Source organism: Nerophis lumbriciformis, linkage group LG29, assembly GCF_033978685.3.
Source record: "Nerophis lumbriciformis linkage group LG29, RoL_Nlum_v2.1, whole genome shotgun sequence".
Classification (NCBI taxonomy): Eukaryota; Metazoa; Chordata; class Actinopteri; order Syngnathiformes; family Syngnathidae; genus Nerophis; species Nerophis lumbriciformis.
Genome location: NC_084576.2, coordinates 5,874,571 through 5,889,600, shown reverse-complemented (window position 1 = coordinate 5,889,600; position 15,030 = coordinate 5,874,571). Strand labels below are relative to the sequence as shown.

The 15,030-nt window shown below is 34.2% G+C and overlaps 1 protein-coding gene across 1 annotated transcript in view; it reads left to right on the top strand.

The window, feature by feature from the left end:
* Positions 1-15,030, top strand: part of atrn (attractin) — a 323,662-nt gene that overhangs the window by 90,409 nt on the left and 218,223 nt on the right. The window contains exon 11 of the mRNA XM_061925143.1: positions 7,574-7,658. Within this exon, the coding sequence (XP_061781127.1) occupies positions 7,574-7,658 (85 nt within the window). The remainder of the gene's footprint in view (positions 1-7,573; positions 7,659-15,030) is intronic.

Below are 15,030 nucleotides of genomic sequence, written 5' to 3'. Positions count from 1 at the left end.
GTCTGAAATATGCTTGAATTTCAACCAATTTAAATTCATTGTATTCACTAATATTTATTAATTGTTTTTTTTTTTGTCAAAAAATGCTTTAATTTCACCTCTCTAAGGCTTGAAATATGCCTGAATTTTAACTAAAGTGCTTGAAATTAATATTTTGTGTCAAAAATGCTTCAATTTTACCTCCCCAATGTCTTAAATGTTTGAATTCCAATAAGTTCTTGAAATTATTTGTATTCATTAATATTTATCAATATTAATACATTTTTTGTGTGAAAAATGCTTAAATTTCACCTCTCTTAAGTCCTGAAATGTGTTTGAATTTCAACTAAAGTGCTCAAAATTAATTGTATAAAAATGCTTCAATTCTACCCATCTAAGGTCTGAAACATGCTTGAATTTCAACTAATGTGCTTTGAATACAAATGTTTTCATTAATATTTTTCAATATTAATATATTTATTGTCAAAAATGCTTAAATTTGACCTCTCTAAGGCCTGAATTATGCTTGAATTTCAACTAAAGTGTTCAAAATTAATTGTATTTATTAATATGTATCAATTGTAATATTTGTGTTTAAAAAATGCTTAAATTTGACCTTTAAGGCCGGAAATATGTTTGGATTTCAACAAAAGTTAAATTAATTATAATAAATAAATAAATAAATAAATAAATAATTATAATAATAAATTAATTATTTCATTAATATTTATCAATATTAATATTTTTTTGGGTCAAAAAATTATTTCATTTCACCTCTCTATGGCCTGAAATATGCTTGAATTTTAAGTAAAGTCCTCTAAATTAATTGTATTCATTAATATTTATCAATATTAGTAAATGATTCAATTTGACCTCTCCAATGCATGAAATATCCCAAATGTCAACCAAAGGGCTCAAAATTAATAAGATTTATAAATATTGTTGTCAAAACTACTTAAATTTTACCTTTCCAAGGCTTAAATTTCAACTAAAGTATTCAAAATTAATTGTATTCATTAGTATTTATTAGTATATTTTTTGCTTCAAAAATGCTTAAATTTCATCTCTGAAATATAAAGGTGCTTGAAATTAATTTTATACATTTCTCATTTTCATATATTTTTGTTTTGTCAAAAATGCTTTAATTACACCTCTCTAAGGCTTGAAATATGCTTGAATTTCAACTAAAGTGCTCAAAATTATTTTTATTTGTCAACAGTCATATATTTTTAGTGTCAATGTCTGAAATATGCTTGAATTTCAACCAATTTAAATGCATTGTATTCACTAATATTTATTAATTGGTTTTTTTTTTGTCAAAAAATGCTTTAATTTCACCTCTCTAAGGCTTGAAATATGCCTGAATTTTAACTAAAGTGCTTGAAATTAATATTTTGTGTCAAAAATGCTTCAATTTTACCTCCCCAATGTCTTAAATATGTTTGAATTCCAATAAGTTCTTGAAATTATTTGTATTCATTAATATTTATCAATATTAATACATTTTTTGTGTGAAAAATGCTTAAATTTCACCTCTCTTATGTCCTGAAATGTGTTTGAATTTCAACTAAAGTGCTCAAAATTAATTGTATTCATTAGTATTTATTAGTATATTTTTTGCTTCAAAAATGCTTAAATTTCATCTCTGAAATATAAAGGTGCTTGAAATTAATTTTATACATTTCTCATTTTCATATATTTTTGTTTTGTCAAAAATGCTTTAATTACACCTCTCTAAGGCTTGAAATATGCTTGAATTTCAACTAAAGTGCTCAAAATTATTTTTGTTATTTGTCAACAGTCATATATTTTTAGTGTCAATGTCTGAAATATGCTTGAATTTCAACCAATTTAAATTCATTGTATTCACTGATATTTATTAATTGGTTTTTTTTTTGTCAAAAAATGCTTTAATTTCACCTCTCTAAGGCTTGAAATATGCCTGAATTTTAACTACAGTGCTTGAAATTAATATTTTGTGTCAAAAATGCTTCAATTTTACCTCCCCAATGTCTTAAATATGTTTGAATTCCAATAAGTTCTTGAAATTATTTGTATTCATTAATATTTATCAATATTAATACATTTTTTGTGTGAAAAATGCTTAAATTTCACCTCTCTTAAGTCCTGAAATGTGTTTGAATTTCAACGAAAGTGCTCAAAATTAATTGTATAAAAATGCTTCAATTCTACCCATCTAAGGTCTGAAACATGCTTGAATTTCAACTAATGTGCTTTGAATACAAATGTTTTCATTAATATTTTTCAATATTAATATATTTATTGTCAAAAATGCTTAAATTTGACCTCTCTAAGGCCTGAATTATGCTTGAATTTCAACCAAAGTGTTCAAAATTAATTGTATTTATTAATATGTATCAATTGTAATATTTGTGTTTAAAAAAATGCTTAAATTTGACCTTTAAGGCCGGGAATATGTTTGGATTTCAACAAAAGTGCTCAAAATTAATTATTTCATTAATATTTATCAATATTAATATTTTTTTGGTCAAAAAATTATTTCATTTCACCTCTCTATGGCCTGAAATATGCTTGAATTTTAAGTAAAGTCCTCTAAATTAATTGTATTCATTAATATTTATCAATATTAGTAAATGATTCAATTTGACCTCTCCAATGCATGAAATATCCCAAATGTCAACCAAAGGGCTCAAAATTAATAAGATTTATAAATATTGTTGTCAAAAATACTTAAATTTTACCTTTCCAAGGCTTACATTTCAACTAAAGTATTCAAAATTAATTGTATTCATTAGTATTTATTAGTATATTTTTTGCTTCAAAAATGCTTAAATTTCATCTCTGAAATATAAAGGTGCTTGAAATTAATTTTATACATTTCTCATTTTCATATATTTTTGTTTTGTCAAAAATGCTTTAATTACACCTCTCTAAGGCTTGAAATATGCTTGAATTTCAACTAAAGTGCTCAAAATAATTTTTATGTATTTGTCAATAGTCATATATTTTTAGTGTCAAAATGCTTCAATTTTCCTTTCCAAGGTCTGAAATATGCTTGAATTTCAACCTACATTCATTATATTCGTTAATATGTTTTGATAATTTTATTTTTTTGTCATAAATGCTTAAATTTCACCTCTCTAAGGCTTGAAATATGCCTGAATTTTAACTAAAGTGCTTGAAATTAATATTTTGTGTCAAAAATGCTTCAATTTTACCTCCCCAATGTCTTAAATATGTTTGAATTCCAATAAGTTCTTGAAATTATTTGTATTCATTAATATTTATCAATATTAATAAATTTTTTGTGTGAAAAATGCTTAAATTTCACCTCTCTTAAGTCCTGAAATGTGTTTGAATTTCAACTAAAGTGCTCAAAATTAATTGTATAAAAATGCTTCAATTCTACCCATCTAAGGTCTGAAACATGCTTGAATTTCAACTAATGTGCTTTGAATACAAATGTTTTCATTAATATTTTTCAATATTAATATATTTATTGTCAAAAATGCTTAAATTTGACCTCTCTAAGGCCTGAATTATGCTTGAATTTCAACTAAAGTGTTCAAAATTAATTGTATTTATTAATATGTATCAATTGTAATATTTGTGTTTAAAAAATGCTTAAATTTGACCTTTAAGGCCGGAAATATGTTTGGATTTCAACAAAAGTGCTCAAAATTAATTATTTCATTAATATTTATCAATATTAATATTTTTTGGGTCAAAAAATTATTTCATTTCACCTCTCTATGGCCTGAAATATGCTTGAATTTTAAGTAAAGTCCTCTAAATTAATTGTATTCATTAATATTTATCAATATTAGTAAATGATTCAATTTGACCTCTCCAATGCATGAAATATCCCAAATGTCAACCAAAGGGCTCAAAATTAATAAGATTTATAAATATTGTTGTCAAAAATACTTAAATTTTACCTTTCCAAGGCTTAAATTTCAACTAAAGTATTCAAAATTAATTGTATTCATTAGTATTTATTAGTATATTTTTTGCTTCAAAAATGCTTAAATTTCATCTCTGAAATATAAAGGTGCTTGAAATTAATTTGATACATTTCTCATTTTCATATATTTTTGTTTTGTCAAAAATGCTTTAATTACACCTCTCTAAGGCTTGAAATATGCTTGAATTTCAACTAAAGTGCTCAAAATTATTTTTGTTATTTGTCAACAGTCATATATTTTTAGTGTCAATGTCTGAAATATGCTTGAATTTCAACCAATTTAAATTCATTGTATTCACTAATATTTATTAATTGTTTTTTTTTTTTTGTCAAAAAATGCTTTAATTTCACCTCTCTAAGGCTTGAAATATGCCTGAATTTTAACTAAAGTGCTTGAAATTAATATTTTGTGTCAAAAATGCTTCAATTTTACCTCCCCAATGTCTTAAATATGTTTGAATTCCAATAAGTTCTTGAAATTATTTGTATTCATTAATATTTATCAATATTAATACATTTTTTGTGTGAAAAATGCTTAAATTTCACCTCTCTTAAGTCCTGAAATGTGTTTGAATTTCAACTAAAGTGCTCAAAATTAATTGTATAAAAATGCTTCAATTCTACCCATCTAAGGTCTGAAACATGCTTGAATTTCAACTAATGTGCTTTGAATACAAATGTTTTCATTAATATTTTTCAATATTAATATATTTATTGTCAAAAATGCTTAGATTTGACCTCTCTAAGGCCTGAATTATGCTTGAATTTCAACTAAAGTGTTCAAAATTAATTGTATTTATTAATATGTATCAATTGTAATATTTGTGTTTAAAAAATGCTTAAATTTGACCTTTAAGGCCGGAAATATGTTTGGATTTCAACAAAAGTGCTCAAAATTAATTATTTCATTAATATTTATCAATATTAATATTTTTTGGGTCAAAAAATTATTTCATTTCACCTCTCTATGGCCTGAAATATGCTTGAATTTTAAGTAAAGTCCTCTAAATTAATTGTATTCATTAATATTTATCAATATTAGTAAATGATTCAATTTGACCTCTCCAATGCATGAAATATCCCAAATGTCAACCAAAGGGCTCAAAATTAATAAGATTTATAAATATTGTTGTCAAAAATACTTAAATTTTACCTTTCCAAGGCTTAAATTTCAACTAAAGTATTCAAAATTAATTGTATTCATTAGTATTTATTAGTATATTTTTTGCTTCAAAAATGCTTAAATTTCATCTCTGAAATATAAAGGTGCTTGAAATTAATTTTATACATTTCTCATTTTCATATATTTTTGTTTTGTCAAAAATGCTTTAATTACACCTGTCTAAGGCTTGAAATATGCTTGAATTTCAACTAAAGTGCTCAAAATTATTTTTGTTATTTGTCAACAGTCATATATTTTTAGTGTCAATGTCTGAAATATGCTTGAATTTCAACCAATTTAAATTCATTGTATTCACTAATATTTATTAATTGGGTTTTTTTTGTCAAAAAATGCTTTAATTTCACCTCTCTAAGGCTTGAAATATGCCTGAATTTTAACTAAAGTGCTTGAAATTAATATTTTGTGTCAAAAATGCTTCAATTTTACCTCCCCAATGTCTTAAATATGTTTGAATTCCAATAAGTTCTTGAAATTATTTGTATTCATTAATATTTATCAATATTAATACATTTTTTGTGTGAAAAATGCTTAAATTTCACCTCTCTTAAGTCCTGAAATGTGTTTGAATTTCAACTAAAGTGCTCAAAATTAATTGTATAAAAATGCTTCAATTCTACCCATCTAAGGTCTGAAACATGCTTGAATTTCAACTAATGTGCTTTGAATACAAATGTTTTCATTAATATTTTTCAATATTAATATATTTATTGTCAAAAATGCTTAAATTTCACCTCTCTAAGGCCTGAATTATGCTTGAATTTCAACTAAAGTGTTCAAAATTAATTGTATTTATTAATATGTATCAATTGTAATATTTGTGTTTAAAAAATGCTTAAATTTGACCTTTAAGGCCGGAAATATGTTTGGATTTCAACAAAAGTGCTCAAAATTCATTATTTCATTAATATTTATCAATATTAATATTTTTTTGGTCAAAAAATGATTTCATTTCACCTCTCTATGGCCTGAAATATGCTTGAATTTTAAGTAAAGTCCTCTAAATTAATTGTATTCATTAATATTTATCAATATTAGTAAATGATTCAATTTGACCTCTCCAATGCATGAAATATCCCAAATGTCAACCAAAGGGCTCAAAATTAATAAGATTGATAAATATTGTTGTCAAAAATACTTAAATTTTTCCTTTCCAAGGCTTAAATTTCAACTAAAGTATTCAAAATTAATTGTATTCATTAGTATTTATTAGTATATTTTTTGCTTCAAAAATGCTTGAAATTAATTTTATACATTTCTCATTTTCATATATTTTTGTTTTGTCAAAAATGCTTTAATTACACCTCTCTAAGGCTTGAAATATGCTTGAATTTCAACTAAAGTGCTCAAAATAATTTTTATGTATTTGTCAATAGTCATATATTTTTAGTGTCAAAATGCTTCAATTTTCCTTTCCAAGGTCTGAAATATGCTTGAATTTCAACCTACATTCATTATATTCGTTAATATGTTTTGATAATTTTATTTTTTTGTCATAAATGCTTAAATTTCACCTCTCTAATGCTTGACATTTCGTTGAATTTCAACTTAAGTGCTTGAAATGAATATTTTGTGTCAAAAATACTTAAATTTGACCTTCCGGGGTCTGAAATATGCACTAAAGTGCTTGAAATTAATTATGCCAATACTTACAAATATTTAAAAACATTTTTTTTAAACGGCTGTCCGACTGAATAATTTGTTGAATTGAGAATTTAAAAAGCAAACGTGGGTATTAACCGGTAATTAAAGTGTGTAATATCTATGTGAAAAAATAAGTTTTTTCAAATCCCTTAATTTTTGCAAATTTTTTAAATCTTTCTTGGTGTGACTGAACCAGGTAATATCAGCCATTTTAAAATGAAAGAACCCTGTTATTAAACATGTATCTTGAATCCAATATTTTGAACCTAAATATTAGGAACAGGTAAGACAATAATAGATTGTTAAATGAGTACCTCTCAATTATTTTTGCCATTTCCCCCCCTAAATAATTGGCCAAAAAGGAGGCCTTTGTGTCTGAGAAGTGTCAGTTGAAGTCACATGTCCCCTGCGGGTCATTACTTTGGGGGCCGGGTCGTCATCGTCACGCTACATTCCGTCACGCCTCCACCACCCTTCATCTCACCCCTCGTCATGGAGGCCCACCTGGCAGGGTCATCCTCCTAAGCTGGCTAATTGTCTGATCGTTAGGCTCGAGGCCTAATTGTTCCTCCTTAAAGAGCTGGAGGCAATTAGAGCTCCACATTCAATTTGAAGTGCTGTGACTTTGCACTTTGCAGTACCGGTCTGTGTCACTAGATGACACTGTGTAGCTTTGGATGGAGTCTTCTCTTTCTCATGGATGAAAGAGAGAACGTTGAGATTTTCAGGAGATGTTTTCACTATTTTGTTCAAATAAATCAATTATGTCACAAAGAATGAAGAAAAACAATATTTTTAAAACATTTTTTCCTCTTTTCTTTCAGCGTGTGACGACTGGATGCTGCTGCCCCGACCGGAACTTTACCACGATGTCAACCGCTTCGGACACTCGGCGGTGGTCAGCGACAGGTAAGCAACCATCAGTCACCCCCCCCCAATGCAAGACGCAAAACGTCGTGAATAGCAGAAGAAAATGCATTCTATTTGTTGGGAAAATAGCAAAATGAAAGTACAGTAACACAAGGAAATAATACAAAAACATGAAATGTTTATGATTTAAATGTAATACACAAATCAATCAATCAATCAATCAATCTTTATTTATATAGCCCTAAATCACAAGTGTCTCAAAGGGCTGCACAAGCCACAACGACATCCTCGGTACAAAGCCCACATACGGGCAAGGAAAAACTCACCCCAGTGGGACGTCGATGTGAATGACTATGAGAAACCTTGGAGAGGACCGCATATGTGGGTAACCCCCCCCCTCTAGGGGAGACCGAAAGCAATGGATGTCGAGTGGGTCTGACATAATATTGTGAGAGTCCAGTCCATAGTGGATCCAACATACCGTATTTTCCGCACTATAAGGCGCACCTAAAAACCACAATTTTTCTCAAAAGCTGACAGTGCGCCTAATAACCCGGTGCGCTTTATTACGATTCATTTTCATAAAGTTTCGGTCTCGCAACTTCGGTAAACAGCCGCCATCTTTTTTCCCGGTAGAACAGGAAGCGCTTCTTCTTCTACGCAAGCAACCGCCAAGGAAAGCACCCGCCCCCATAGAACAGGAAGCGCTTCACCCGCCCCCATAGAACAGGAAGCGCTTCACCCGCCCCCGGAAGAAGAAGAAAAAACGCGCGGATATCACCGTACGTTTCATTTCCTGTTTACATCTGTAAAGACCACAAAATGGCTCCTGCTAAACGATCCGGTTCATAAAAAGACGCAATCTCTCCATCCGCACACGGATTACTACCGTATTTCACAGCAACTGAACCGCACTGTGGAACGGGAGCACGTACGGTGAATATTCGCTCCACAGGGAATGAAGTCATCCTTCACTGTGGTTCTAGCTTGCCATGCTAACTTCCACTCATGGTGATATTCAAAAGGAAGACCTTGCCAAAAGAGACCTTTCCAGCCGGCGTCATCATAAAAGCTAACTCGAAGGGATGGATGGATGAAGAAAAGATGAGCGAGTGGTTAAGGGAAGTTTACGCGAAGCCGGGTGGCTTTTTTCACACAGCTCCGAAGGCGAACACACCTTCACTAAGACGGGCAGACAGCCTCGGACGACATACGCCAACATCTGCCAGTGGATCGTAAATGCTTGGGCAGATATTTCGGTCACAACTGTGGTCCGAGCTTTCCGGAAGGCAGGATTCACAGAACAACAGCGACACTGACTCCCGATGACTTCTACGAGACGGAACCGGCCATTTTGGATCCCACGCTTGCGCAATTTTTCAATTCGGACACCGAAGACGAAGAATTCGAAGGATTTACGAATGAAGAATAACTTCAGAAGGTGAGCGCTATGTTTATTTTGTGTGTTGTGACATTAACGTTCGAGCAACATTATGTTACTATTGCTCTACACCATTTTGAATTTTACTATGTTTGTGATTGCACATTTGCGTACATTTTGGGACAGAGTTGTTAGAACGCTGGTTTTCAATATATTATTAAAGTTTGACTGAACTATCTGACTGTTTTTTTGACATTCACTTTAGCGCAGCGTTTTTTTGACATTCACTTTAGCGCAGCGTAGGCGCGGCTTTTAGTCCGGGGCGGCTTATTGGTGGACAAAATTATGAAATATGTAATTCATAGAAGGTGCGGCTAATAATCCGGTGCGCCTTATAGTGCGGAAAATACGGTAATAGTAAGAGTCCAGTCCATAGTGGGGCCAGCAGGACACCATCCCGAGCGGAGACGGGTCAGCAGCGTAGAGATGTTCCCAGCCGATGCACAGGCGAGCGGTCCACCCCGGGTCCCGACTCTGGACAGCCAGCACTTCATCCATGGCCACCGGACCTGTGCCCCCCCCCCTCAAAGAAAAGGGGAACAGAGGAGAAAAGAAAAGAAACGGCAGATCAACTGGTCTAACAGGGGGGCTATTTAAAGGCTAGAGTATACAAATGAGTTTTAAGATGGGACTTAAATGCTTCTACTGCATCAAATCATAACAAATGCTTATAGAAATAAAATAAAATGTGATACAAATTAAATTGAATTCACAAAATTGTGTGCTTAAAAAATTGCTACAGGTCATAATATAATTCCAAACTAATTATGATCGTATAATTTTTTAATTTTTTTAAATGTTAAATATGCACTAATAAAAATGATCTAATTGTAAATTGTAGATAATCTGTTTAAATAATTAGCGACCAAACATTTCTAAAAATATAGATATTATCCCCAACTAAATCAATCAATCATCAATCAATCTTTATTTATATAGCCCTAAATCACAAGTGTCTCAAAGGGCTGCACAAGCCACAACGACATCCTCGGTACAAAGCCCACATACGGGCAAGGAAAAACTCACCCCAGTGGGACGTCGATGTGAATGACTATGAGAAACCTTGGAGAGGACCGCATATGTGGGTAACCCCCCCCCCTCTAGGGGAGACCGAAAGCAATGGATGTCGAGTGGGTCTGACATAATATTGTGAGAGTCCAGTCCATAGTGGATCCAACATAATAGTAAGAGTCCAGTCCATAGTGGGGCCAGCAGGACACCATCCCGAGCGGAGACGGGTCAGCAGCGCAGAGATGTTCCCAGCCGATGCACAGGCGAGCGGTCCACCCCGGGTCCCGACTCTGGACAGCCAGCACTTCATCCATGGCCACCGGACCTGTGCCCCCCCCCCCTCAAAGAAAAGGGGAGCAGAGGAGAAAAGAAAAGAAACGGCAGATCAACTGGTCTAACAGGGGGGCTATTTAAAGGCTAGAGTATACAAATGAGTTTTAAGATGGGACTTAAATGCTTCTACTGCATCAAATCATAACAAATGCTTATAGAAATAAAATAAAATGTGATACAAATTAAATTGAATTCACAAAATTGTGTGCTAAAAAATTGCTACAGGTCATAATATAATTCCAAACTAATTATGATCGTATAATTTTTTAATTTTTTTAAATGTTAAATATGCACTAATAAAAATGATCTAATTGTAAATTGTAGATATTCTGTTTAAATAATTAGCGACCAAACATTTCTAAAAATATAGATATTATCCCCAACTAAATCAATCAATCATCAATCAATCTTTATTTATATAGCCCTAAATCACAAGTGTCTCAAAGGGCTGCACAAGCCACAACGACATCCTCGGTACAAAGCCCACATACGGGCAAGGAAAAACTCACCCCAGTGGGACGTCGATGTGAATGACTATGAGAAACCTTGGAGAGGACCGCATATGTGGGTAACCCCCCCCCCTCTAGGGGAGACCGAAAGCAATGGATGTCGAGTGGGTCTGACATAATATTGTGAGAGTCCAGTCCATAGTGGATCCAACATAATAGTAAGAGTCCAGTCCATAGTGGGGCCAGCAGGACACCATCCCGAGCGGAGACGGGTCAGCAGCGCAGAGATGTTCCCAGCCGATGCACAGGCGAGCGGTCCACCCCGGGTCCCGACTCAGGACAGCCAGCACTTCATCCATGGCCACCGGACCTGTGCCCCCCCCCCCCCCCCCTCAAAGAAAAGGGGAGCAGAGGAGAAAAGAAAAGAAACGGCAGATCAACTGGTCTAACAGGGGGGCTATTTAAAGGCTAGAGTATACAAATGAGTTTTAAGATGGGACTTAAATGCTTCTACTGCATCAAATCATAACAAATGCTTATAGAAATAAAATAAAATGTGATACAAATTAAATTGAATTCACAAAATTGTGTGCTAAAAAATTGCTACAGGTCATAATATAATTCCAAACTAATTATGATCGTATAATTTTTTAATTTTTTTAAATGTTAAATATGCACTAATAAAAATTATCTAATTGTAAATTGTAGATTTTCTGTTTAAATAATTAGCGACCAAACATTTCTAAAAATATAGATATTATCCCCAACTAAATCAATCAATCATCAATCAATCTTTATTTATATAGCCCTAAATCACAAGTGTCTCAAAGGGCTGCACAAGCCACAACGACATCCTCGGTACAAAGCCCACATACGGGCAAGGAAAAACTCACCCCAGTGGGACGTCGATGTGAATGACTATGAGAAACCTTGGAGAGGACCGCATATGTGGGTAACCCCCCCCCCCCCCCTCTAGGGGAGACCGAAAGCAATGGATGTCGAGTGGGTCTGACATAATATTGTGAGAGTCCAGTCCATAGTGGATCCAACATAATAGTAAGAGTCCAGTCCATAGTGGGGCCAGCAGGACACCATCCCGAGCGGAGACGGGTCAGCAGCGCAGAGATGTTCCCAGCCGATGCACAGGCGAGCGGTCCACCCCGGGTCCCGACTCTGGACAGCCAGCACTTCATCCATGGCCACCGGACCTGTGCCCCCCCCCCCCTCAAGGAAAAGGGGAGCAGAGGAGAAAAGAAAAGAAACGGCAGATCAACTGGTCTAACAGGGGGGCTATTTAAAGGCTAGAGTATACAAATGAGTTATATGTAATATGTAATAATAAATCATGTCCAAATAAAACACACAGACATACATATTTAAAGTAAGTTCATAGTAAAAGTTAAAATACATGCAACATATCCTCAAGTTTTATACTTATAAATTAAAATATTCAAAAATATAAATGTACGTATGTTGCTAAACTACTGGAAAACTATTACAACATCGAATATTATTGAATATTAGTATACAGTATATTGTATGTGATATTAAAGCTATAGCTCTGCCCCCTAAAATCCTTGCCTCTGATTGGTCAGCATGTCTTGAAGCGTTACATTGTCGACGACGTTTCACCCTTTTTCAACCAATTGTGTGTGTGTGTGTGTGTGTGTGTGTGGGGGGGGGGCACATGAGCACTAGGCAGCGATTTGTGAGTAGACGAGGACCATGCATGTTTTTTAAAATGATGCACACATGGCATGTAAAGACATGTCATCATACTATTGTCTTTCTTTTTCTGTCTCAACATGCACATGTAAAAGTATGTGACTTTCAGTACGCTCCCTTCATGGCGGGCCAATTAGGGTTACTTCACTTTTATCCATTTTGTACATTAAAGATGTTCAAATTACCGTATTTTCCGCACTATAAGCCGCGCCTAAAAACCACAAATTTTCTCAAAAGCTGACAGTGCGGCTTATAACCCGGTGCGCCTTATATATGGATTAATATTAATATTCATTTTCATAAAGTTTAGGTCTCGCAACTACGGTAAACAGCCGCCATCTTTTTTCCCCGTAGAAGAGGAAGCGCTTCTTCTTCTATGGTAAGCAACCGCCAAGGTAAGCACTCGCCACCATAGAAGAGGAAGCCCTTCTTCTTCTACTGTAAGCAACCACCCGCCCCCGTAGAAGAAGAAGCCCCCGGATATTGCGTTTCATTTCATTTGTGTGTTTACATCTGTAAAGACCACAAAATGGCTCCTACTAAGCGACAGGTTTCCGGTTCATGAAAAGACGCAATCTCTCCATCCGCACACGGACTACTATTTCACAGCAACTGCCTAAAGACTTTCAAGAAAAGCTGGCTACTTTCCGTGCATATTGTAAAAACAAGATAGCTGAAAAAAAGATCCGGCCAGAGAACATTATCAACATGGACGAGGTTCCACTGACTTTTGATATTCCTGTGAACCGCACTGTGGATACAACGGGAGCACGTACGGTGAATATTCGCACCACAGGGAATGAGAAGTCGTCCTTCACTGTGGTTCTAGCTTGCCATGCTAATGGCCAGAAACTTCCACCCATGGTGATATTCAAAAGGAAGACCTTGCCAAAAGAGACCTTTCCAGCCGGCGTCATCATAAAAGCTAACTCGAAGGGATGGATGGATGAAGAAAAGATGAGCGAGTGGTTAAGGGAAGTTTACGCGAAGAGGCCGGGTGGCTTTTTTCACGCAGCTCCGTCCATGTTGATATACGACTCCATGCGCGCCCACATCACGCTGGTTTTTAATATATTATTAAAGTTTGACTGACCTATCTGACTGTTTTTTTGACATTCCCTTTAGCGCAGTTAGATGCGGCTTATAACACGGGGCGGCTTATAGGTGGACAAAGTTTTGAAATATGCCGTTCATTGAAGGCGCGGCTTATAACCCAGGGCGGCTTATGGTGCGGAAAATACGGTAATCCAAAGTCGGTCAATATTTTCTAAAATATCTGAACAAAACATTCATTCATCTCAGCTTTGTGTTATACAGGCATGTGATTTTTCCGTCTAGTCGGAAATCCGTCTTTTTTTATTTCTGTAAAAATAGGAAAAAATGTTTTCCGTTTTTCTTCGTTTTTTCCGAGCTATGATGTGTGTTAAAATCTTGATCCGTCACTTTGACATACCAGCCAACAACTACAGTTTCCCCGTAATGAGTACGGTTTTTGATAATCAAGTGGCTTTCCATTAAAAATGATGAACTTAAAAATCAAAGCTATGTAGCGAAGCAACTCCACGGGCAGGGGACAACATATACGGGACACATCAATGATGGTTGGTACCATGATTGTCCTGGTACCAATATTTTGGTAACGGTACCAAATTGCATTTCGATACTTTTCTAAATAAAGGGGACCACAAAATAATGGCATTATTGGCTTTATTTGAACAAAAAATCTCACTTACATGTTTCTTATTGCAATTTTGTCCTTAAATGAAATAGTGAACATGTAGTGTTATAATCAAATCAAATCAAATCAACTTTATTTATAAAGCACATTTAAAATTTACCACAGGGGTAGCCAAAGTGCTGTACAATGAGCAGGTTAAAAGATAAAACGAGTACCGAGCAAACACAACACAACACAAACAGAACACGATAAAAAATAAATAATTAAAATAGAATTAATAAAAACATAAAAACATAAAAAACAGGATCACAGCAGGTGTATTATGGGGCGCCATTGCAGGATGGATATCACTCAGTGTTAAAAGCCATGGAATATAAGTATGTTTTTAAGAGAGATTTAAAAACAGGAAGAGAGGAGGCTTGTCTAACACTCAGGGGTAGGTCGTTCCAGAGCTTGGGAGCAGCAACGGCGAAAGCTCTGTCACCTCTAAGCTTCAGCCTTGTGTCAGGGACCGTCAACAGCAGCTGATCGGCTGATCTTAAGGATCGGGTGGGGCAGTAAGGCTGAAGGAGGTCGGAGAGATAGGTTGGCGCGAGGTTGTTTAGACATTTAAAAACAAATAAAAGGAGTTTAAAATGTATTCGGTAACGCACAGGGAGCCAGTGAAGGGACGCTAAAATAGGGGTGATGTGCTCACGTCTGCGGGTCTGTGTTAGCAGACGAGCAGCAGAGTTCTGCACGAGCTGCAGGCGGGCGAGGGAGGCCTGGCTAATG